At 32.0% G+C, this 26,717-nt stretch overlaps 1 protein-coding gene across 1 annotated transcript; it reads right to left on the bottom strand.

Moving 5' to 3' along the window:
• Nucleotides 1–1,086: 1,086 nt before the first annotated feature.
• Nucleotides 1,087–25,101, bottom strand: MS3_00001791 (uncharacterized protein; the record flags this gene model as incomplete). Its single annotated transcript, XM_051209285.1, has 13 exons — nucleotides 1,087–1,438; nucleotides 3,996–4,137; nucleotides 5,441–5,588; nucleotides 6,638–6,800; nucleotides 8,248–8,368; nucleotides 12,082–12,211; nucleotides 15,149–15,287; nucleotides 16,278–16,446; nucleotides 17,445–17,610; nucleotides 19,751–19,908; nucleotides 21,497–21,648; nucleotides 23,070–23,259; nucleotides 24,949–25,101. 13 exons carry the CDS (start codon nucleotides 25,099–25,101, stop codon nucleotides 1,284–1,286), a joined length of 1,986 nt encoding a protein of 661 aa, XP_051074726.1. The 3' UTR covers nucleotides 1,087–1,283.
• Between the last annotated feature and the right edge of the window lie 1,616 nt (nucleotides 25,102–26,717).

The raw sequence follows: 26,717 nt of genomic DNA, 5'->3' as shown, positions 1-26,717 counted from the left end.
CATAAATATTCATAAGTCTTAGTTACTACGCCACATCGACACATCAAGAAAAAAATATCAAGATGAATACTAAAGTATTAAAATTAATGGTAGTATTAGTATCAGTGATAAGTAAAAATAGTAGACATAGCCGAACTGAGATACATTATCTGATCTTGACTTTTTACTATACAGTAATGTCGATAAGAAAATATAACTTCAATACATCTAATTATCAATATTATGAATATTGAGAAACGCTAAAGACAAACGACGTAATTGTTTGACTAAGATCACTTGTTGAAGAGGCAGAAAATTATGCACTAACATTTAAAGTATTCCGTTTTAAAAGTAAACGATATATTTTCGATATTAATTTTAAAAATACCTAACTTATTAAAATTTCTTACTTTCGTTTTCCTTATGTATGCATATTGGCCATTATTTTAATGATTTTAAAGCCAAATCATTTTGCCCAGTTTATTTACATTATCTATTCATATTCAAAATAGTTTGTTTAATTGGATATTTCCACAATTGTTATACAATACGGACTCAAGTGAACAGCCTACAAATATTACTATACATAAGATGGATAATGGCTAGTAGTGGAATCCAGGATGCGCGTTCAATCCTATTTGGGACTTGTCAACTGGATGTACCTGCATCTCAGAGTTGATGTTCACTTCAGAACTCGAACTCAGTACCACTCGCTCTAAATGCCATCGCGCTATCCACTTAGATATTGAGTCCTGATGGTCACTAGTTTGTGCAATGGGGTCAAAGGCAGAAATAACTGAATATATCATGCAAATCTACATTAATTCGAGTTATCACACTTCACATCGGCCTCTTACGTCTATGTAAGGTTTCACTAAGGATAAATACATATGAGATGAGGTCCTCGAGGTATCTAAAGTTATCAGTGAACTCAACTCCTTCAGTTAAAATCAAACTAGACCTTACATTTGAAGGGTGATCAGTACTTAATAGACATTATCAGTAGAATTTTAGAGAAGACGAAACTTCACCAAGGGGAATCAATTTATCTGCTTACTCCAAATTAATTAAGCAATCTTTTGAAGATTCAGATGTAAAACGAGTTACTTTTTGTAATATATTTATTAATAAGGACAAATCGAATGAAAACTCATAGTGAATATTACTTAATATGAACAGACTAGATAATAAATCACCGAATGTGCATCAGAACAAATAATCAAATTAGGTAAAGTTTATCACATTTCAATATTAAGGACAACCCTATTAAACAAATAATTAATTCAACCAGAAATTTGTTCCACTTATGCACAAGCTGATACAGTGCACATTGTTGCGTTAAGATCCGATTTCGTATAAAGGATTTTGTCTATTGAATAAAGAAAACCATTTGTAAATTGATAAGGTCCATTTAGCGATAATAATTGGATTTTTTCGCCTTGATATATGAATACACCCTCTGTAAGGAATTAAAATAATGTAAGTTGAAAAAATACAAAAAAACATAAGCTGTGAAGCAGCGGTATAAGTAAACAACAAAAGTATTAAAATAATCCATAGAAATAATCTTTTTTTGGATGTTCCTATACAAAGGAAATATTAAGGTTATTCATCGCATTTTTAATGGTTTTGTTAATTCTGTATAAAACAATATGTTCGGTAACCCAATCAAAGATTAACAAGCACCCCTTTCATGCTACTGCCAACTGTATTTATAAATTTATATATACCTGCCAAAGCAGATACATTGGCAGAACAGAAAGGAGGGTATATCTTAGATTTTTTGAGTTTGTTCCAAAAAGCCCTAGAACAAGAGGACGAACGACTCTAAACAGTGCAATTACTGGACATCTCTTGGATACAGGACACCAGGTCGATACCTTGTAATCTATCAAGGTGATTACTAAACAGTCGAACTCCAATCTTCTGAGGTTTACTGAAGCCTTTGCTATCAGGCGTCAAAAATCTGATTTATGTGTTCAAAAGAAGATGGTTACTGATATTTCCTTGCATTCGTGACAACTATCCCTTCGTTGCATCTAAAAACTTTTTCTTGCATTTATTACATCATTGGGTTTTTTATTTCGACTGTCTTCTTGATTAGTAATCTTATTTTATTGACTGAGCTTTACTCATTTTATTCTTATCAGCGTTTACTTATTATATAATCATTTGTTCTTAGCCCTTTGGACTTGTTATAATCAGTGTTGTAGAATGTTCTTTTACATAGGGTATTAATTTGCAATATTCAGTCCATTAAATTTATTTACACCCTTGCCATACTATACTAATGTGCCTTCAACGTAACTTCCAACAAAACTCTTCCATGTAAGTAATTTAAACCCATTTCCTAATAATGTTTTAAATATCACAGGTTGTAAACAGCTGACGAGAACCAAACGAAATAAAATGAATTCATGCTATTCTGCTAGAATCTTTGTTCTTGCTCTTTTCAAAATGATAAAGAGATCTATGTGTATGAAATGTTGGAACAGTCAGAATCCTGGAATAGCAGATTTTGGGATTATAAAATTTATCAAACACAAGAACATTAAGAAAGTCTTGTAGCTCTATAACACGTCATGTAAATATTTCATTAAAAGACTTTAATCCCAAATTCAACAACTCTTAACCTTCATATATGGATACTAATGAGAAATTTCAACAAATCATCAACCTAACAAAGTGTTCGTCTTGATAATTACAAACGTAACTGTTTCTCCACATGTCCAATAATATTTTATTCCAGCAACCGTAAAGTGTGTTGCACCAAAATCCTTTACGATATCTTAATCTTATAAGCATTGGCTGACACTTCTTATATTGATTAATTGGTAAATTGATAAGGATAGTTTAAGTGTTAACTACTTATTGATATGACCAGCTATTGAACATTCAATTAATAATAAAAGTTGATAAGCTAACCAGTCTGACTCAAAACTGTCAACAATACTAATTCACTTGGTATTGTTTTACTTGAATCTTCCCATTGATGTTTAGGACTGCAGTAAATCAGTCTCTTATTGGCATATATGCATACTGTGCGTATTACTTCGATATTACCTTAATTTACAAGCATTATAAGCAAAGATGGATAGTGACTAGCAGTGGAATCCAGGACGCTGCACAAGCAAGTGGCTATTAGGACTCAGTAGCTAAGTGGATAACGCGATGGTGTTTAAAGCGAACGGTACTGACCTCGAGTCCCAGAGTGAACATCAACTCTGAGATGCAGGTACATCCAGCTGACAAGTCCCGAATAGGATGAAACGCGCGTACTGGCTTCCATTGCTAGCCACTATCCATCTTTACTTACAATGTTACTTACAATATTATTATCTATGAAAGTATTTGTTATAATCTCTTTTTCTTACGGTTATGACCCAGCTATTCCTATTGCTTAGTATTCTTGGACACCGATTCACTCGACAAGTCCCCAAATCAGAACACGGTTGAACAGGAAAGAGATTATATTCCAAATAACAAAATTAGATGGAAGTAAGATGCAAGAAAGAAGCACAATAGGGAAAACGTCAGTATACTCATAGTTTTTACATGAAAAGATTCTAGAGTATTCTCCAACTATCGACTAGTACTGATTGGATAAGAATTAGCCAATCAGCGTGCAGCAAAGCAATCGTGCATTGAGCATGCTTTAATCCAGTCTATGTCCCGCTAACAGTATTGTAAGCCACTACTTGTACAAAAAGCTCTTTTTGAAAACGTTGACAAGATTTATGTTAAATTTATCATATTTCTTCGTAATTCTTCAATTTCTTACTATTCAACCATTTAATTAATCAGTGAACAAAAGTTTACTTCTAGGTAATATCAGATAAAATTTTAAGCTGTACACGATACTGATCAAATCAAGACTAATGAAAGATTGTTGAGGATTGATGTTAATATACCTAATATTTACAAATAATTCAACGAAATGATTATTATATTTCTCCAATCGTGATCATAATTAATTATTTAAGAAAATAATTCAATATGATTAGTATGTAGCTCACCTTCATCAGAATTCTTAGAACTAATGTCCAAACGTAATTGTTCACGCGTGAATGCATAATTTGCTGTGGACACATAATACACTTTACGTATATCCAAATCTTGAATTATCAAGTCAAGTGGAAATGTATTTCGGCGAAACACCTATAAAAAATATAAAGTATGGCTTTATATATATATATATATAGGATCTGAAAGAAGTGATTTAGACTGTCAAAAAGCAAAGTTGTTCATTGTTTAACTTGCCCGTATGTATTTCATTACTTTTATGATGTAAGTAGTTTACGAAAACAATTTTCATAAACAGATAATATGATATTTATGTACGTAAGAATATACCACGTTAGCTTGTTGTTCTAGTATATTTGAATAGCTACACAATGTAACTTATCTATCCTTTGAGTAGTTGCTTAATTACTAGTAGTGGTTGTTCGTTTAAAAATGATCGATCTTCGTTCTCTGAATGCCATCATGGATCACACCATCTGTAGTTCAGATTTAGTGCTGCTGATCTAACTCTAAAAACGTTGGTGTAGAGTAAACCGATTCAAGTGGCTCTATTGTGTAGTCGCAAAAACTGACTTTAAATATTTGGAAATTCTCGATATTCAATGATTGCTACCTTTAGAAAACCATTTGTATTTAGTAAGGACATCGTGAACATGAAAAATCATCCCCGTTTATGACCTAGATCACCATTCGGTACTTGTTGCCATTTTGAATTCCTGGTTTTAGTGGTTTTAAGACTTTTTATAAATGTTCCGTTAATGGCCTTCACATTGAGTACTATTTTTGACTCTATTACTGAATAAAATTCAGAAAAATCGTCAGCTTACCACTACAATGTATGAAGGATATTTATATATGGTAGTTTCCTCCGACCTATTGCAGCTTTATAAATGTGACTGCGGAGAGTATGAAACTCATAGATCGCACACGTCATTATATTTGACTTAGAATGTGAACTAATGTAGAACTTTTCATTTGTTTCTGTTTTGTTCTTCATAAATAGTCGGCTGTACCTCCTTCAATTTGGTTGAATTAATTCCATAGATCACAGATTCTCGGCAGAAATCCAGGACATCCGTTCTAATACACATCGACTCAATGTGATAAAAGTTGAATGTTCATAGTTTGGTAAATTGTCATCTCAGAAAAATTCAAAAATATATCAGTCGTTTGATTTGGACTCAGTAACTGAGTGGTATATTTATGATTATAAGATCTATAAATTCTGAGTTTGATTCCACGTCTAGGTGTAACTAATGAGCAATAATAAAAAAAAGTATCAAATAAAGACATAGCAGTCATTCACCGATCCTCAGATTAAAATGATCATCCAATGAAGATTATCTTCGTATTCACATTCATTAAAACACTTATTTTACTTGCATAATTGTTTAATAACAATAGTATTATTTCCCTACAAAATAAAAAAGCTACTCACAAAATCTTTTCGAAGTTTATCAGTTAACAGTTTTCTCCCCACTTCATTGTCATTATTCATAGAAGTCATAGCTTGATTTGTTGGTACTAGAAATGTATATGGTTCACCAATAGTCATTGACTGAACAAAACCTGTATTGTAATATAAACTAAAATTAAATGATTAAAATTAGATCACAACAATAAATCTTATCAATTACATTAAAATATAATCTTTCAATGTATTAAATGATTTATTTTAATTAAAGCGTAAATCTTTTTATTAGAAGCATCAAAGATTCCAATGAGCCACAGAAACCTTTTCGATGAAACAACACTGGCGAGACTCTAATTTATGGACGAGCCAATCAGAAGCCTTTTAGAGATTTAAAGCCTTTCATGCGTTCAGCTAAATAAACTTCTGGCATTATAGCTGATGTCAGTTCGTGATGAAAATCCCACATATAATTTCTAACTAAAGCAAATTACTACAATTATTGTGAACTGGATAATAAAAGCACCAGTAACACTGGCTGTAGCCAGGTACTACAATAATACGGATGTTTGGAGAGCGTACAGACTCCTACATAGGCTTGGTTATCTGCACCGTGTTGTGATCCACAAGTGGCATTTTGTGTATTCCACAAGCGGAGTGCGCACAAACAATCTTGAAGCTATGTGGTCGAGGCTGAAAGAGCTTTTGAGACTTTATAATGGCTCCAGAGGTCGACTATTCTGTATCCATATGGATGATTTCCTCTACTGCATGCATTACGACTTTAGAACCTCTGAACCTCTTTCTAACCTTGAAAAGTTTTGAGCCACGTGTAAGAAGTGTATCCACTTAATTTCCTTGGTTTTGTATAACATCTTTTTACTCCATACTGACTGTTTGCTGATTGGCTAATATTTCTCAAGGTCACTTTAGATTCATTCAAAGGTCGTCTATAAATTAAAGTCTCGCCACAACTTTCATTATAACAGTAACTGAAATAACAAAAAATAACTGTAGAAACTAAAGTACATGAAAAACTGAACGGTTCATTATGGAAACCTTTCAAAATGCATCAAATTATTAGATCTATAATATGTTTATAAAAAAAGATAATCAGTGTTGAATAATTATTGAAAGGTTTGATGCAGTTAGTCTTATCAAACCGAATGTTGATTTTTTTGTTGGCTTTTAATGCAATTAATTAATTCATCAAAAAAAACTTACTTAAAATCAGGGATTCTAGCTACATATTGTTGAACTGTTTCATATGGTAAACCTGGAATAGCATCAATAGTATGAATAATACCGTTGGTTGCCACTTGATTAGCATTGATAATACGAGATGCAACATAGCCTTGATTTGGTAATCGAGCTTCAATAAAAGTAGCTAAAAAAAATAATCCACAATATAAAAAGTTGTTTACTCATTCAATTATTAACTTTCATATAGTTTAATTGACTAAATAACAAATATTATGTTTTTGCAGACCTTCCGTTCTAATTCGTCAATAATCTAAATATGTTTTACTGATGAGTATAGATTAGCACGAAACCTAGATTTACAATTTTTTGCCATGTGCCATCAATCAACTAACATTATAACATGACTAAAGGTGTACTATTGTCTAAAAGGTCATTTTATATGGAATTTGACAAATAATTTACATAAAATAAAAGCTGTACAGAGGTTAAGTAAAGTATTTGTTGATTATATGTACTGTAGAAATATCAATATAAAATAACAAATCCCAAATAACGGATCTGATAATATTGAATCAACTTGATAGTTATTGTAAAAACAAGAAACAAAATATCTGAATTCATTCTTAATATACAAATACTTACTTAATTAGTTGTGACACTTATAGTCTCTCATAATTTAACATTTTATTAATGAAAGAAATAGAGACTGAAAATAATGTTTACTCAGTAAACTGGATTTCAATGTAAAATTATTCACAATATATAATAAACGGTTAAAGAGAGGTGCTAGTGCATAAAAAAACTATGGTATATTTTTCCTAACGCTTTATAGTTATTCATTAATTCAAAAGGTAACTTAGAACTATCAGTTCTGTTTTCTAAATAACATTATATAAAATAGATATGTCACAAAAATATGAAAAATTGAACATAGACGAGAGATTTAATCAATTTTATTATTATTATTATTATTATTATTATTATTATTATTATTATTTAGACATTATGGGACAACTCAATAATTTTCAGTGGTTCTTTAATCAACTCTAAACCATCATGATAAATACTTTTAAATCATCTCAAATCTTCTCAAACCCATCAAACGACTTTCCGACGATTGTTCATCCGGTGCAATAAACAAATTTAGAGGTAGAAGCATTCACATTATAATGCTCCCTCACGATCAGTCATTCAAGTTTTTTTCATTTTTTTTTAATTCACTAGATTCAACTTTAAACAGATTATAGAATTATGTCTTACTTTTGAATTGTGAAATAGCCAATAATCAGAAAAGATAGTTCAAATGTTACTGTTGAATGAAACATTGTACTATTAAGTGGAAACAGAATTAAGCAATTGCATGTATTATATTTCATCCGATACACAAGTTGTTTTTAATCTTATAAAGGTTAATTATTTTCGTATGTATTAAACCTACCAACTCATTGCAATATGATGAAAATGACTTGTAATTTACAAGATTTCATCTAATCAATTTTACATTTTAATTAACCATATACTTCCCAATGCTTACATATACTTAAACAAGGATTTTGTCGATCTTCCCTTATTAAACTGCTGTGAAACGACAGAGAAATAATTGAAAATAACATAGACCGTACTACACTTACACTGATCGATTATTTTAAAGCGGATAGCATCTTCTAACTTTTCAATAGGGATACGACGATTTAATGTCATTTCAGCTTGATATAACTTCATAGGTAAAAATAAATATTTAAGATAAATTGCCTTAAAGGGAAAAATAATGAAAAAAACTTTAATGTTCAATTATTGACTATCTAATAATAATAATAATAATAATAATAATAATAATAATAATAATAATAATAATAATAATAGTAATAATAATAATAACAATAATAATAATAATGAATAATCTTAATATTTCCTAATAGAGAAATAAAATATTTAGGTTTATTTACAAGGTTACTAACTTCAAATGATTACATAATAGCAAAGATAATGTAAGTAGTTTATTCAAAAAGGATTTAAGAAATAATATTATGCATGTAAATATTGAGTCATTTGTTGAACCATGCTCAATATTGAAAGGGGTTCGAATCAATATTTTATGCACCGCAGAGGCATTGGCAACCCACAAACTCAAGCCTGAACTTTGCGTGCAGAAACGATTTGTCCACCCTCTCATCCTTCCTTGGCCCTAAATCCCTTAATGAGTATGTTTCTGTATTTTTTGTTTTTTCTGCACTTTTATTTAATTATTATCGTTATTTTTAAATTACTATTCTGCACTTTAAACTCTAATAATTTATTATTACCTTATACAACTTTTTTAAAAATTATCATTCAGTTTATTATTATGACCTTTGTGTTTGTCGCTTTTCTTCATATTTGTCAACTGAACTATTATCTGACCCACAAACGATTTCCTTCCTTACCCCTTGATTAATATGTTAACATCATTTGTTATTTATTCTCGAATCCATTTTGGTGATGCAATTTTTTCTATCCTCCTATAGACATATATTGACTAGTATTTTGTTGATCAAGAAAGTGTTCTGAATAGTGTCAATCAGTCAATCAGTCAGCTATAACGTAGGATCAAGCACATACATGCATCGGTCCAAGTTGCCATACCTCATTAGCACAATAAGATGAACACCAAATTCATAGAAGTAGTTACTTCAATGTTAGTAATGCATAACAAAAGATTGTATATAAGGGTATGATACGGGGAAAAATAATTAGTTCGTAGAAAGTATAAAGTGAGTTTGATCTCATGGTTCAAGGGAAGACAAAGAGTGTATACACTAACGCCATTGTAGTAGATTCTGAGCCATGTCAACCAGAGTCTCCAACTATTGGTTACGACAGTCACACGGACCCCAACCAAGTAGTCTGCATCTACCAACACGACTCAGGCTAGAAGTTAGTGACTTCAAGCATTGATGCCACGTTTTGGTTTGGCTGCCCCTAACTTTCTTCCAATCATTCCCAACACCAGTCAACATTGCGCGCTGTGGTAACCGGCGTTCAGACATACGTAACACGTGGCCCAACCATCTCAGTCAGTGAAGATTCACAACCTCATCAACTGATTTACCATCATTCCCTAATACCCCGTGTCTAACTTCACTATTACTTACCCGGTGATCCCAACAGATACAAGCAATATTTCTAAGGCATCTGTGGTCAAATACTAGTAGCTTACGAATATCTTCTACTCTTAATGATCACATTTCGCAGCTGTAAAGTAAAACAGAACGAACTGCCGTGCAGTATATTCGGCCCTTAATTGATAAACGAATATCTCACCTTCTCCATAGGTGACGTAGGTTGGTAAAAGCCAAACGAGCATTTCCAACCCGTGCAGAGATTTCATCAGACACCAACCCACTATGTCTGATCAGACTTCCTAGATAAGTGAAGCTGTCAACGCGTTCGACTACTTCACTCCCTATTCTTAGTTCAGGTGTTGACGCAGGCCAGTCCTTAAGCAACAACTTGCATTTAGAGGGAGAGAAGCGCATGTCAAACATTCTAGTACGGGACTCCTCAGAAGTGCACATCCACGATCTCACAAGCAAGATGGACTTCCTGGAGTTCTAGTGGGAAGCCGTGATTAGTGAAGTTCAACCGTGTCTGATGTGAGACACTTACCCACCGAAGACAATCGAAGATGGTCGCACGATTTTGTGGATTGGTTGAAGTCAGACATCAACACCGTTGGATGTCGGTTCAGCGGTCTAGAGGTTAAGTATTCATGTGCGAGACCGGTGTTTCTGGGGTTGAGTTTCGCGTGCGGGATGTTGGATTAGCACAGCTGAGGAGTCCCATAGTGGGACGAAACGGCCTTCCGGTACTTCCATGTTTCCATTGGTGGTCTACCATTAATCGATTCATGATCTCAATAAAAATAAATGTTGTCGAACTTCTTAAACTCTTTTCTTCCCAGTCAAGAGTTTGAGTATTTTTGTACTTGATACTTCATCAATATGATACTGAATATTCGACCCATTTGTATCGATCAATAAACTCTTAAATTTTCTACAAGAATAGCTAAACTACTTAATAGTAGTATAACTGTTAAAATTAATAATTACTGGAGTCATTTCATTAAAGTCGTCTGCACAAATCAAGTTGACAGCACGAAACTTGTTGCCTGTCATTGCTTCAAATAAATAAGATAGTGAAATTCACAAACTTGCTGGACTCGTCATTTTATGTTTGTTAACTGAAAATTTACAAGGGGTGTTGAAGTTCCTAAAATGCATTCTAAAAGGTAAGATTTTTCTAAAAATAAAAAAATTTGTAAATTGTATTTGAATGTGAACTTGAAAAAAATTCTAAGGAATACAATAAGATACAGTCGTATGTTAAGTTTTTGTCTGTTGTATTAGAAAAATTGTGAATAGTTCACCCAATATCCATTTCGGTATACAAAAAGCATAAGAGTAAATGTGCATATTAGTCTTTAGGAAGATGTATCCACCTTAGTTTTGCAGTTGATAAACTACAACCATAGTTATTAGTTTACGACGTGTTAATAATCATGAAACTGAATAAAAGCAAATATTTCCGGGCAGTTAAACTAATGTTTTAAATCACTTAATTAACTCGCTTCTCAAGTCTAGTATCAATATAACCTATGAAGATTTCAAAACTTTTATCCATCAATTAACAGGTCTATCTCTTAATTGTTTATTTGCACTGCCTGAATGATTTCTCTGAACAACTCACTATAAATAAAATCTAGTTCTTAGGTAAAAAAGAATGAAAAAAGATAAACAAAATTTTTTGTGTCGAAATTTCAACAAAGATAATAAATCACAATGTATGTTACTAGTAATGATGATATATTTGTGATATCCCAATGGGTAGAAAAATTGAATTGTTGACGTCTTGTGACTTGGTGTAAAATGCTTCTTCAAAGAATAAATAACGTCATTAGTAAATACAAGCATCTTGATGGATTACTGAGAAACTACTGTTTTTTTGAAATATCATGTGAAAAAAAAGAAATGTATGGACCAGATTGTACTGTTCACTAACAAAAAGACGTTCTGAATATTATAATGATAGAGGATAGAGTCTGCAGGTACTAGATACTATCCGAAAATGGAATTGATGGAGCTCATAGTAAAAGAATCCCATAAACAGGGTTTTTAGTAATCCTTGGATTAGTATTAGTTCGCTATGAAGACCATATATACAAATTAAATTACCATCTACAAGCCTTTAAATCAATAATGCAATTTCAGAAACACAATCTGTACTAATAGTTACTATACGAAGATAACAATTTTTCAATATTTGTTATAAATGTCCAGTTTCAGCCTCCTGAATATTTGATTAGTTTGTTCTACCATATTTATTGTCTGACAGTTGATCTAGTTTTCTTCTATGTGTAATTAATATCTTCTGATTATATTACCTCAAGTTAAATGCTCCAAATGAGTAAATAATTCAAATAAATTTACCTTTTCACTTGTAGATAATTTATTAAAATTTTGCATGGCTTGTGCATTCGGTGAAAAAATCGTTATGTCTGTAGATGATGTTAAGATGTTTTTACAAATTGTATCTGACTGACATGAAGATAACAGATTTCTATATTTAACAAGTGTCAATCAAAAAAATAAATAAATACAACAAAACAGTAATGAAATGACCATCGTTAAGCAAATCAACAGTGAAAACTGATAAATCTCTACGAATAGATCGATATTCAGTAGAGTATCTAATCTGATATTCAAATTTATGGACAAGAAATCAAGATACATTTAATGGTTTCCATTCCGAAGTGTTTTCTAAGAAAAAAGAATGTAATTTGATTGAATTATTTAATGTCAGAAGGGGGTTTGTGGAGATTTTAGAAATTTCACTAGTTGAAATCATTAGTCAATTGAAGCTAGAGCACTATGAAAAACCTAGAAGCAGTGGACGGTCGTTTTGTCCTAGTATGGGACTCCTCAGCAGTGCGCAAGTGCTTTATTGTTTAGTCAGTTAGTAGATATTTGAAACATTTTAGTTTTAAGTGACGAACTCCTCATTTTTTTAAAATGAGTTTGAATCATCTAGACTGAAATTATCACATATTTACGTCATTTTGTACTGGCTGTTTAGTAGTGCTAGTTCATGTTAGTTTTGGTTAGCTGTTCATAGGTATTTGCAATGTGTTTCGACATTCATTTTTTCTCTCAGATTTATATTAAGATGATTTTCCATTAAAAGTACAGACTTGGGAATGTTATCAAAAGAGTTAAACGAATAATATAAGAATACCAAAATCACTTGACTGTATAGAAACTTATTTGATTTAATTATGTTTAAATATGGGACCGCACTGAATACGAAAGCAGACAACTGGATATTAACTTATTCTTGCATCAAGAGTTAAATATGCCGGTGGTTTTATTGTTTGTCAAATAATACGGGTTCCTTGTAACTTTATACACAATTCTTCCTCAAAAAATGTACGTAATCTCTTAGATTAGCTTTCTTTAATCACTAGAATTCTTGGACTAATACAAGCAGACTTTGAGAGACTTAAGTAATGACACATATACGAAAGAACTGATATATTTCTGATTTATTTCACCATTTGTAGAAAGGTGTTGGACTTCCATCCAGTTAATAATATACAGAGATACTTCCTTCACATCGAAATCAATTATGTACTGTTCCCATGCTATGGTGGCTATCGGTAACAATGTGTTTTAGTTTTTTTCTACTATGCGAAATTAAAGAGTTATAGTTGAGTTATGGTGAACTAGCACACTTCTGCTTAAAATTATCAGGCCATAAATGAATGACATCTTTAATGGTCAGAAAGACTATTCGCGTGTAGTGTGAAGTCTCTACTGCGGTTCTTGGTATTTATGTGTTTGCTCTAGCGGATGAAAATGTAATATTTAGGTTGTAGAGTTCTCGTGAAGTCTAGTTCGTCTAAAGATCTGTATAATGCAAGACTAGCTTAGTGTAAGGTGACTATAATTCATGAAGACTACAAGAAAATCTGTAATATTCCAAGAGCTAATGCTTATCACATCACTATGACTTACAAGGGAATGCAAGGATTTATGAGAATAGAACCAACTGGGTGCAACTCCTGCCGTATGCCCTGTGTGATAGCTCAAGAAAAACATACTGATCGCTCTCAGTCTTATTTCAACAACTAGTCGCTTGATTTACTTTCCTGTTAAATTGTTGGTAATGATTCGCCAACCATAAAGCTAGCAAGTAACAAGAAATTACAATATTATTTCGTATTAAGAGAGTGAGAAATATCTACTAGAGTACTAACAGATAACTATCGGTATATAAAGAAACTCCTTTAAGACTGGGTAGTTCTAATGATTGAAATTTAATTTTTCTCAAGATAATCAGTCGAAGGCAGACCTGGTCCCAATTGATACTATGACTCTTGCTTTAACAGCTCATAGTAATGTTACTGTAGATAAAATAAACTCGAATTGCGATCTGAGTAGTCTAGAATTTGTCAGGATCCGACTAGTATTCAGTTTAGTGTCCTGGTCTTGAAGGGTTTAACTATGTTTTCCATAGCTGGGCACCAATGAGTCAACAAGTTTGTCTCATTGGCCAGTCGGAACGTTTTCACACCCTTTAGACGAGTGTCGGGGTTGAACAGTATCTTTGATTCGAACAAATTTGTGTGCCCTAAGAAAGCGTATGGATCTAAAAATTCTTGCACATGATAACGAATAGGAAATCAGTTCTATTTTATTGGTTTTCATATTCGAAGTAATTGCTAGAAGGGACAAATGACTGTAAATATATGACAGTATTAGAAGCAAAACCTTGGGATTACGGAGAGACAAACTACTGTAAAACTTTTTGCTGTTATTATACTCATTAATGAAGTTATAATTTGGAAAACTATTAAACTTCATTATAAACTTGATCGTTAGCACTACCAAGTGACAGCCTTTGCTGGTTCTGCAGATGACATCATGAGCCTATCGTAAAGTTCAGCTTATCAATTTTATTCCTTACAATAATTCCCAGTCTGCAGCATCAACCTCATTGACGAAATAATTTTTCTGCTGATTATCTAACATAGTTCTATTTATTCACTTGCTAAATTGACATTCACTACATTTTATCACAAATTCCAGGTGTATATGTGAGTTTTTGACTACAATAGAGGTGTAAACGAGTTTTACTATTTTGAAAAGTATCCATTTCTGAGAGTTTACATGCCGTTAATTGATTAAATGTAGGTTCTTATTGTATTGATCATACGCTTTAACTATACGTCTCAATGTGAAAATGTGATCCTTTCTATTATATTCATTCAGTTTTTGCTACGAAATGATCTCAGCTAGAACACAAAACCTGGAAACCCTAGAATTGTACATTCATGGTTTCGCATCTGAGGATCAAACCCGGGACCATCAGTTTCGCTCTCGAATTCTTAACATTAGTCATCTAACTAAGACCAGTTATTGATTTAAGCGATGGAAACTACAATTTCTACAAACCACCCTATACTACATTGAAATTATTAATTATTAACCAACTTACGAATTAATTCTATTCAGAATTTCTTCTCGTGTTTCAAATATAAATGCTAATGGCTTTTGAATGATATGAACGATTGCTTTTTGTATGATGAAACTTTTATCTTCCAATTTCGCTTCACTATTTCCACTCGATATTATAGCTAAATATTTAAAAAGTTATTCATTAAAAATCCGAGAGTAGGAGTAATATTTAATACAGAATTATTAAAGGAGTTTATGAGAATGATCTAATTAGAATAGTTCAATTTGTTTTCAATGACTCCGCCTGGAGCCCCTCTGGGGCTACATCCGAACCCAAGTTCAGATAAAGGAGAGGGGGTCAGGCATGGGGCTAGCGACCCCAGCCCGTAGAAAATTAACTCACTAAAAAACGCTAACTAGAAAAAATAATTCAAACCATTTAAACTCTGCCCTGGGAGTTAAAAGGTCTTCATTTAGAAGAGTTATGACGCTTCATGGTGAAAGCCGAGTTCCTTAGGAAGGCATGAGGCTGATGCCCCTTCTGATAACTAGATCAACCATTGAACTAATTTAATTTGTTTTCAATAAGAAAACAATGAGACTACCTAGATGTTCGTATTTCGTATAATGATAAGTTTAAAATCCCTATCATCTCTAATTATTCAAATGAATCTACAATACAAATATACGTTCAACTAAATTTTCTTTATTACATCGAATTTCGAGTATTCTTGAAACAAATGAGTTTTCCTGTTAATGCTGATGTCTTGCACTTAGATTAATTTAAGTTAGAATTCGATATCAAGATCTAACTAAAATCTCGTAAATATCTCAGCCATACATTAGATAAGTCATAGATAAAACAGCTCAGTGGAAATATCTATAAATGTAGTACCCACATTATCAGTTCTCTTAAGATTATGGATATACCTTGGTAACGAGTGTCAAATAGTACAAAATCTATATCCATGGTTTTCTGATTATTACTGTTAATCATCAAACATCAATCTTGAGTGCATACATTAGTTTCTGTTTTCATAATATAAAATCATTGTATACATCTCATTGTATTACTTGAAATTCAACCAAAACAACTCTTGTTAACTATTCAGAATAAATGAATGTTTGGCTAATTAGTCTATAGTCACAATAATATGTATATCACTTACTTGAATCACCACTACTTTTGTATAGTTGGGCTGGGTTTAATTCACTCAGTTGAATACTAGTTGCAGATTGTGGTCTATTGGGAAAACCAGTATAAATATTCATATTAGGTTTCACTGAAATCCATTCGCGATAAATAAGTTGATTTGGACAATAATGATAAGATAAAACCTAGAATAGAAGTGAAGATGAACAGATTGTTAAATGTGGTAGTTTAAAACAATTTTAACCACTAACTAAGATCATTTGGGAAACAATTAGCAGGCAGTTAGTTTCGGCGAAATTCTCACTCTAGTTTGGGATTCCTCAGAGGCAGTCATTCACTATCTCTTAAAATAGATTAAACCAAAAGTTATTAGATCTTACATGGAGTATGCTACCGATTCTCCACTAAGTTAGAACCTAATGGTTTTTACTTTTACTTCACTCATGTTGTTATTAACATGTTCATTGAGAAATCTAGGCAGTGAATTTTAACCTCAAGTTTAACTGTTTTGACTCCATAGACCAAATATTTCATTAGATCTTCTTAAAATACATCTTGGAAAAGGCTACTGGCGAGTAAAAGGTCATAATTTACTTTTTATTATCAGTAGAGGGTTGTGGAGATTATTAATTTTTCGATTGATGTTAGACCACCATAGAAAGCCTGGGAGCACTGGACGGTCGTTTCGACCTATTGTGGGACTCCTCAGCAGTGCGCATCCAAGAACCCACTCACGGGATTCGAACCCAGGGCCTTTGGTCTCGCACGTGAACGCTTAACCTATAGACCATCGAGCCGATATCCAACGGTGTTAATGTATAAAGTCGATCAGTCCACGAAATCGCACGACCATCTTCTCTTGTACTGAGGTAGATACCTGTCTCTGCCCGACACGGATTAACTCCACTGGTCACGGCTTCTCACTAGAACTCCGAAAATTCCCTCATGAAGCTAGTCACTAGTGAGTACATGGTCATAATCAGTATAGGGTTGTGGAGATTTTTAAGTATTTGATTGAGATCATGAATCGATTGATGTTAGACCACCATTGAAAACCTGGATTCAACTTGTAAGATCATGATTGAGATATACCATTAATTACTAAATTAGGATAGAATGATTTACAAATACAAATACAAATTTACACTTTTCATTTTAAGTACATATGAACTAAGCCACTTACAGAAGCTAGTAAAGTGATATTTTTTCTTAATCTGTTCAGTTGAATAATTGGTAATGAGCTCCAACCAGAATCATTAACAACAAATATAGTTGAATAGATATGTTGCGCTGGATATGGTGCATATTTAGGTTCTTGCAATAATAAGTACCATAATTCTTTTGATATACTGTTGTGGAAATATTGAAAGTGAAAATATTAATGTGTTTAGCTTGTTTAAAAATCAATATCAGTATATAATGTAGAAATTATAAAAATTTTGTTATCAGAATGGGTTTTGTGGAGAGTTTTAGAAAGTTCACAGGTTGAAATCATGAGTCAATTGAAGCTAGACCACCATGGAAAACCTGAAAGCACTAGACTGCCGTTTCGTCCTAGTATGGGACTCCTCAGCAGTGCTCATCCACGATCCCGTGCCCCGCGGGATTCGATCCCAGGACCTACTGGTTTTGTTATCATATATCAAAGACTGTATTTATTTAATGAAATATTCTAAACAAAGTAGCAGTGAACAGTTAGTTCATTTTACTATAGGACTCCTCATCAATAGACCGTTTACTGATTTTGTTCACATGGAGTCTATTGGTTTTTCAGTCAAATTATGTAACGATGAATATTTTCATTATTATATCAAGTATAGATAGTTTTACACAATTTTGCAGTACATGAAGTAACAATGCAGTATGTAAAAAAATCCATGTCATAATCATGTTTAATTTTGCATAGAAGATATTTTAATTCAAAATATTTGCTTTTAGATGAATATAAGAAAATTATTGCGGTGTAAGTTCAACTTGTAAATGAGTTCCATTGGAACCTACTCGGATTTAATATTCGATCAAAACGTACTCTCTACAAATATCTTAATTCTAAAATGATTTCAATGGACTGTCATAGATTTTATTTCAATAAAAGGGACAACCAACTGATTCCAATAAATGAGGAAGGTTTAAATCTTTTCTGGTACTTGTCACATTTCAGTAATATCCATGTATATGGATAAAAACTCTAAAATTATAATCCATTAATATATACTAATGTATTTTAACAATGTAGGAAAATTATAAAAATCTGCTGAATATCATAAGTATAATGAAAAAAAATTCGACATTAAATTACTTTTATTTCAGAAAAGTTAACCTGCCTTATAAATTTTGAAAATGTAATAACAAGACAGATTTGATGTTGTAACATGCATGACGTACATGAATTCAACCAGGTACTCGAGTGAAACGAGTTCGATAGGAGGTTTGTTGACTGGTCAAATCGACGTGTAGGTGAACGCATTCTTATATATATACATATATCCCTTAGAAAATTAGGCCACCAATGGTATGTCATTTGGCTGATCTCTTATTGATGTGAAAAAGTGTGATATATCTGTTTAATACATTTTAATCCATTCAACTTGATAACTTGTCAAACCCTATAAACCTTTCACATAAACTTTGAATTCTCATAAGACTTCCAAAATCAAATCTTAATTTAGTCGTGACTGATGGTTAACATGTACTGTAACAACCGCATCGAAAAATAAAATGTCAAAAATATCCTAACAGATCTTCTAAATTGAGCTATCACCGTCAATAATTCTGAAGTTAACTAATTGACTATACATGATTAACCTATAGAATAATGTGAACAGCAAGTTTCAGTCCAAAAGGTTATGTAAAATAAACTGGTGTAGAAGTTTTGAGTTGACATCTTAGTTGGGCGATGTGGCGGAAAAACTATCACATCAATAGTTAAAGTAGTCGTAAACATATTCTAGCATAAAAGCAAGCAGATAATGTAATCTCTGTTAGATATGTGCTCGGTTCCCGTGTTTCTTCTGTTTACTGGCAAAAATAGGAATAAAGACTGAATTACTGATTATCCTTTTGGTAAGATCAGAGACAGAAATGAAATACTAGATTAAAATAGTATTTTAATCAATAGATAATCTATGCATCTTGCTTAGTTGTTTTTTGCAGAAATAAGTTAAATTTGAAGACATTTTTCATCAACGGTCATCAGTCAGGGAATTATTAAAAGTCATATAACATTTGACAACTGTCTCATTTTAGTTTGGACAGTTTTGTAGCTCACATCTGCGACCCTATAAAATAATGAACTTATAAACTTCAAGTATAACAGAAAACTCTGGATTCTTAGACAAACCAGTTTAAATTCAACAGTTCACACGCTCAAGGAGATCTGTTTTGTGAATAAATAGCTAAATAGAAACACATGAATCCAAAAGATTTATTTGGAAAATATATAAGCTTCAACAGGCCAGTGTAGTTATCTCAACCAAATACATTACTTACCCTAAATTTCCTTGTTTTTGTAAAAATTCCATAAATGGTGATGAAATATACGGTGTGTATAATACTTGATTTACTATTTGTATTATTCCGTTTGAAGCCATAACATCTGGTGTCACAATTTTTGCATTATTTACAAAATATAAAGATGTAGAATCTGCCTGAAAATTACCAAAGAAGATTAACTAATTTTAGACAATACCTCTGGATAATCTCATCACAGATATGTAAAAATTTAGCTGGATTTAATCGTCATTGTCTGTTACAGACATATCCAATCTAGCTGAGCCCGACATGCCGGATGAGTAGTACAAAATGTTATAGCATCCAGTTAATTATGTTATCAAAATTACAATCTAATAGGCAGCAATATTTCGAAATTATTTGGGTGGATGAACGTAATACCTATTGTCGTTGTTAGTTGTCTTCCAAATGTTCTATACATTTGAGATTGTTCAAAATAAAGGTTGACAAGAAACTCATAACTTGCTGTAACCATAAAAATACTATTAATGCGAAATGGAATCAGGAAAACACACAATCACTTCAGACAATCTTCGGTAGACTTCATAAAAATGTAGTAAGAAAATAGGTGAAAAGTGTTTATTTTATTTTCACTTGGTGATACACCAATGCAAATGTACAGGAAAACACAAATCTTCCACATAGTTACAATAGCTTGAATTTTAGTCACTCGATTTGTGTATGGGCTGTGATACTGCCCGAGCACCCAGACCGAGCAAGTGGTTTTCTTAGGGGGGGCCATACCCAAAACCTTCGACCTCAAGGTCTGGTCCACAAGGCAGTGGAGCAACGTAAGGAGCTGTAGTCTCATGGTAGCCAGTGACTAACAATTTGTTCCCTCCAGATCCTCGATCCTAGGTGCGTCACTAGTTTTAAATCAGGGTTTTCCGACCCCTCTAGGTGGGTCCTTCATATCCACCAACCCGGTCAAAGCGCTGGACATTCGCTTTTCGTCATTTCATCTTCGTAAACAACACCCTCACCACGAGGAGGCAGTGAGTAGGACTTCGCTGGCAGTGGCTGTATACTCGTGGCCATGTGAGAACATTTCGAGAGAGAGAGCTAGCTCTCCCCACCCTCGACTGTACCAGGGCATTTGTGTGGCACATATTTATTCAGCGACCCTTTGTACCAGTATTTATGTGTTCAGATAAACAAAAAAGTAAATAAGCTTGAATTTTAAAATTACTTTGTAAAACAGAAAGCCATTAAACTGAATTATATCAAGAGACGAGATGACTTTTTCAATGCATTTTGATTCCCCAGTACTTTATGCATCACTGTGCCATAAGAGTATCAGTGAGCAACACCTAGTCTATCTCAGATTTTAGAAAATATATTACTCAACCTCTCTATATTTTTCCGAAACCTAAAATTACAATGCAAGGATGATTACCAAGAATAAATAGTTCAAATAGATCATTCAGTGACTCAGCTCGGTGAATCGAAATATTAGATAAAGAAATTTCTACCAAGGTTTGAATTTCTGGTTCAGTCAACGACACATGTGACATTTTACCATAACACTTGTTGGGCAACTCTAAGTATTTATATCAGGTGAATTAAGTTCCTGGTGTTAATGGGATAAACCAACTTTATTCCTGTAATTATCATGAGTATTTTACTGAATTCTTAAAAATCACTGGGTTCATGTTGTAGTTAGATCACTAAAATCGTTTGTGTACACTAACAGAAATGCTTGATAAATAAAATCTGTAAACTCACTATAGTTGAAAATCCGAATTGTTGATTAGCAAGTAATGTTGTATATTCAACACCTGTACCGAATCCAATATCGACGAAGTTCATTTGTTGACCTAATTTTGTCCATTCTCTTGTTGTTACACGTACAGATGACTGACCAGTAGTAATCCCTCCTATGATAAAGGAAGAAATAATAAATAAATTTTAATCCGTCTATCCACGAATACAGTAAGCTAGGAAATTACTATTACGAATGCTATAAACAGGGGTTCTTTTTCGAAACTGTTATTAATATTGCGAATAATTTTCGTTATTATTTTGAGAAAAGGTTTGCAAATACTTTATTGGGAAAGGATCAGATATAAATGTTATGAATCATGATGAAATACTAAGTGGATTTACAAAGATAAAGATAATTCAGAGTTGTTAAACGAATAAAAGCCTACATTCTCGTTACCAAGGATTTAACTAAGGCTTAGGAATACTTAAAGACCGATAGAGTTCATTAATGCGATGGTATGTTTTTTACGAGGAGCTTAACCCACGAACCAGTTAAAATTTACTTCCCTTTGTTCGAGTCGTAAACGACGGTGGGACTATAATTTATGGGCAATCTTTGAGCGACGCTAAACTGACCGTGGGAGTGTCCACCTAATAACCAGGATCAAATGAGGGTTATAAAACCGTACGAGGAATTAGAATTACGATTTACAGTTGACGATTAAGGTTAGAAATTAGATTTAGGGTTTTCTTCACGAATCGATATCAGCTATAATGCTAAAACTCTATTTATCCAAATGGATGAGTGAATTTCGCGCCAAAATCCAAGACCTATTATCCTAAATCTGATTGGTTCGTCCATAAATTACAGTCTCGCCTAAACGACTTAAATCTATCAATAAACCATAAGATTCTAAACAAGTCATACAGAATGATCAGGACGAGTTAGAAGCTAAGTAAACAGTAATCATAATCTAAAACACTAGATGGTTTAAGTTTATACCCAGATACATCGTCTGTGATAATCACAGGATAGGACAACACTGACTATCAACAAGGTGCTTTTCCATTTGCCTACAAGTGTAAAGAGTAAGAAAGGAATTTTACAGGCATGATCGTTTTAATTAGTTAAATGTTTCAAAAAATTTACATCTAGAGAAACCAAATAACAATAATGGTTATATTGTAGATATTGTAGAGATGTATTAATAACAAGAAATGAGTAGAATCATTCAAATGTACTGAAATTTTCATAGATTAACTTGCATAAAACGTTATAAACTTCGTTTTTGTATCCATAGATGGATAGTGATTATACAATTACATCCTATGATAACTTATTTTCCATGATGTTGAATACGGTATTTTCTTTCGAAAGATTCGACCTGATTTTTACTTTATTGTATTTTTTTCCAATAGCTATTTATTAGTACCCTTGAGTTGGAACCTCGTTTTTCAATAAGACTCTAAGCTTTTATGTATTACGTCTGTCGTTTAAAAATGTGCAATGCACATGTACAGATAAAGAAAAATAGAATATGAATAAGAAATACCCAAACAAAGTATTCGTTTCTTTTTATTTATTTAAACATACTCTGAATTATATGACCATGTATAAATGAATGTTTTTGATAATCGTCTAAACTATACCATGCTAAATCATTAGCCATATGATCAATTGCATCGTTTGTAGGTAAAATTATTGTCAAACATTCATCATCACCAAAACAACCAGGTTTCTCGAGCAAATTCTGAAGTCTCATTTCTTGAATAAAATCTGCAAACTAGGGTGAAATAAAGGACAAAAAGTAGAATTTACAAGTTACTTTTATAAAAAAAAACGTAAGTCGTATAGTATACTTTATATAATCCTTAAAAAAAACAGGTTTACGTTGATAAGTATCATAGAAATGTCATGAAATTGAATTCATAAGTTTTATGTGAGGTTACTGGATCATCAGCATTTAATGATTATTCATACCAATGATTTAGTTTTAAACGATCCTGCTATATCCATATGATTAAACAAGCAACTAAGAATTTCAAATCCCAATAGAAATGATTACCAGTTTGTAACTAGTTTTGAACCTAACCAACTTAAAAAAAGAAGTTTGTGAATATAACTGAAGAAACATTGATATCGTCTGTTAAAAGAAAAGATTGAATATGCATGTCAGTATATGGTCATAATGAATAAAAACATGAAAATAAATCATTAATCCAGTTTGTGTTTCTTATAAAATATGCCAGTGAAAGTGTTCAGAATATTAACACATAAAATTGTATTATATTTATCTATATACATTAGGGACAAATAATCTCCATAATCATCAGTATGGGGTTATGAAGATCGTTAGTTGTCTGACTGAAATTGATTCGTAATCTCAATAAAATTTTTTTATAATGTTCACGAAAGAAAAGAACTATAGTTACTGGGCAGTATTAGAAATAAGTTTTATTTTGATTGCATTAAAACAGTATGTATACTATCATATACTCCAAACTATTAGGAAAAAATGAGTTACATACAAAAGTATCATTAGTCACCTGACTATTCTATCATAACTAGATAAATGCAACATTTGAGATATTTAATATAAAAATTGTATAGGATTACAAAGATCAAGGAATGACTTAATAATTCATCACCACGATTCAGAAGAGTCAATTTGGCTTTCATATATATTCAGTCTAGTTTTGTTGTAATACATAGAAGCAACTGAATTTTTGAAAAGTAATGAGCATAAGTATTAGATAATACATTATGCATAATGGGATATATCGTAAGTTTATAACGTTATATAAAATTGAACATTAATAGTTCACTGCAGATAAAACAAATCAACAAATACATTATAAATATTTACTTTGGAAGCGATCTTTTGACAAATTGATCTCATCCGAACTACAAGCAAAGACTAAATAGTACTGGACATTTTGATATATGTTGTTACCATCCAATCTAATAGCTTCCAAACCAAGCAATCAGTAAGTACTGTTGTGTTGAGAAACAATAAAGTTTTGAGTTTGAAAACTATCTCAGTCTAAGATCTATCATGTTAACTTCTTCAAACATTTGATTAAGGATGTAATTCTTTAACATCTTATTCAACCGTTTGGTTAGAATTACATCTTTTAGGCTTTAAATCTAACTGTACATTTCTATGATGGTCTTATACTATTTACAGCAATCTAATATAAATGTCAATAGTTGAAATCATAAGTCAGTTGAAGCTAGACCACCATGGAAAACCTGGAAGCACTGGAGGAGTCCCATACTAGGACGAAACGACCATCCAGTGCTTCTAGGTTTTTCATAGTGGTCTAACTTCAATTGGCTGATGATTTCAACTGTTGAAATTTCTAAAATCTCCACAAAACCCCTTCTGAGAATCTAATATAACTTGTATCCTAAAATGAACAAATTGAAGTAAGGTTATCATATCAATAATGATTATCAATAAAAAGCTCACTTTAGTTGCATTTGGATATGAAGTTATAACTTGCCATAAATTATTATCATTAATACTTTGTGTTTCTATTAGTAGTAAAGACAAGTATATAAAGTATATGAGAGAGAAGTAGTTTATCAACATTTTATCCATAAAATCCGTTGATGTTTTCATTTTTCAAATGTTAAGTAATGCAATATTGTTGATAAGATGAAATTATATACACACATTTTAAGGGTGACATCAAATGCATTTCAGACACTTTATATATTCATCTAAACAGCTGAAAATCAATCATTGAAAACTGGTAAACTATACTATTTCATATGAAGAATTGTGATATGTATATATAATGTTTATTTGCTTATATGAATTATCTGACCATTATTTAGTTATTTCAGTGTAAACAATGTTTACCCAGCTCGAGATCAAACGCACAATTTTATGTAAATTGTTAGCATAATCATATGAAGGGTGAAAATAAGGTGAATGAGATATATACACTTAAACAGTGAATCATACATAGAAATACGAATCACAAGTATACACCATTGTGAACTATGGACGAATAAGGATAAACGTTATATTTCAACACTAGTTTGACATATATCAGTTGTGTCATGATTTAGGTTTAATCATAGAATTATCTGAAAATATTTCATGCTATACAGTAATCAGTTTAATGAATATAAATGTTTTCGTGTTGACTACTTCAAGAGCCAATTTCAAATCAAATTTCAGACTCTTGAACACAACATCTCGCATTGAAAATACTGTTTTTGACCTTAAAACGTTGTGAATATTCGAAATTTCACTTGATGAGCATCTTTTTTAAAAACCTGAAACATATCACCAGATTTATTTAGATTATAATCACAATGAATTCTCATTATAAATTGTGTGACTTAGTAACCCTTGACCATTTGAACCACGTTTTCATTCTAAGTAGCTAATCGTTTATAAAGAAACATTGTACACATAACTATAAGATTGAACTGTGATACTCAAAACTAGGAAGTTTAGTCAAATGTATTTAATATTAAAAAAACTTCTGTAACGGTTTATTTCAGTTTAAATTCCTTAATAACAATTGACAAGATGAGGTTAAACAAACATAAAACTTCTCTACGTAGAGAGATTCAAAACATATTATTTAGGTGACTAAGTAAGCAATCTTTTAAGGACAGTAGCACACTGAGATGTAAAAATTAAGGATATTTATATTTTAGCCTGAAGTATTTAAATTTCTTAGCTTTACAATTAATAAGCTACTGGTTAGAAAATAATAATAAGTACTTATTTAGCCATTCAGTGAAAAACTGACTAAAAACTCAAGTAACCTATTCAATAACATAAGTGAAAGAGAACTTTCTAAATAAGGTGTGTTAAATGAATAATACATGGCATAACTGACTACACAACTTACCACCAAACTATTAAGTGGTCAGTGTTTAATTTTCTCACGTTTTTGTCCAACAATCTATGGTATGGATTTAGTAAGAATCTTCTACATGGAGACAATTAACCTACATTTAGATAAAAAAAACTATATTCCTTGACACTACTATTAGACACCAGCATCATTGATGAACACGGTGGTTCTGATGCAGATGTGAAGGCGTGGATCAGCAAAGAAAGAGCAACATATTTACAACTGAAGAATATCTGCAACTCAAAGCAACTGTCAACCAACACCAAGGTCAGAATTTCCAATACAAATGTCAAGATAGTTCTACTAGTTGGGGCGGAAACTTGCAGAACCACTAAAGCCATCATCAAGAAGATACAAG

This window comes from Schistosoma haematobium, chromosome 1 (genome assembly GCF_000699445.3).
Source record: "Schistosoma haematobium chromosome 1, whole genome shotgun sequence".
NCBI classification, from domain to species: domain Eukaryota; kingdom Metazoa; phylum Platyhelminthes; class Trematoda; order Strigeidida; family Schistosomatidae; genus Schistosoma; species Schistosoma haematobium.
The sequence above is the reverse complement of the archived record's forward strand: the minus strand, read 5'-3'. Positions and strand labels throughout refer to the sequence as shown.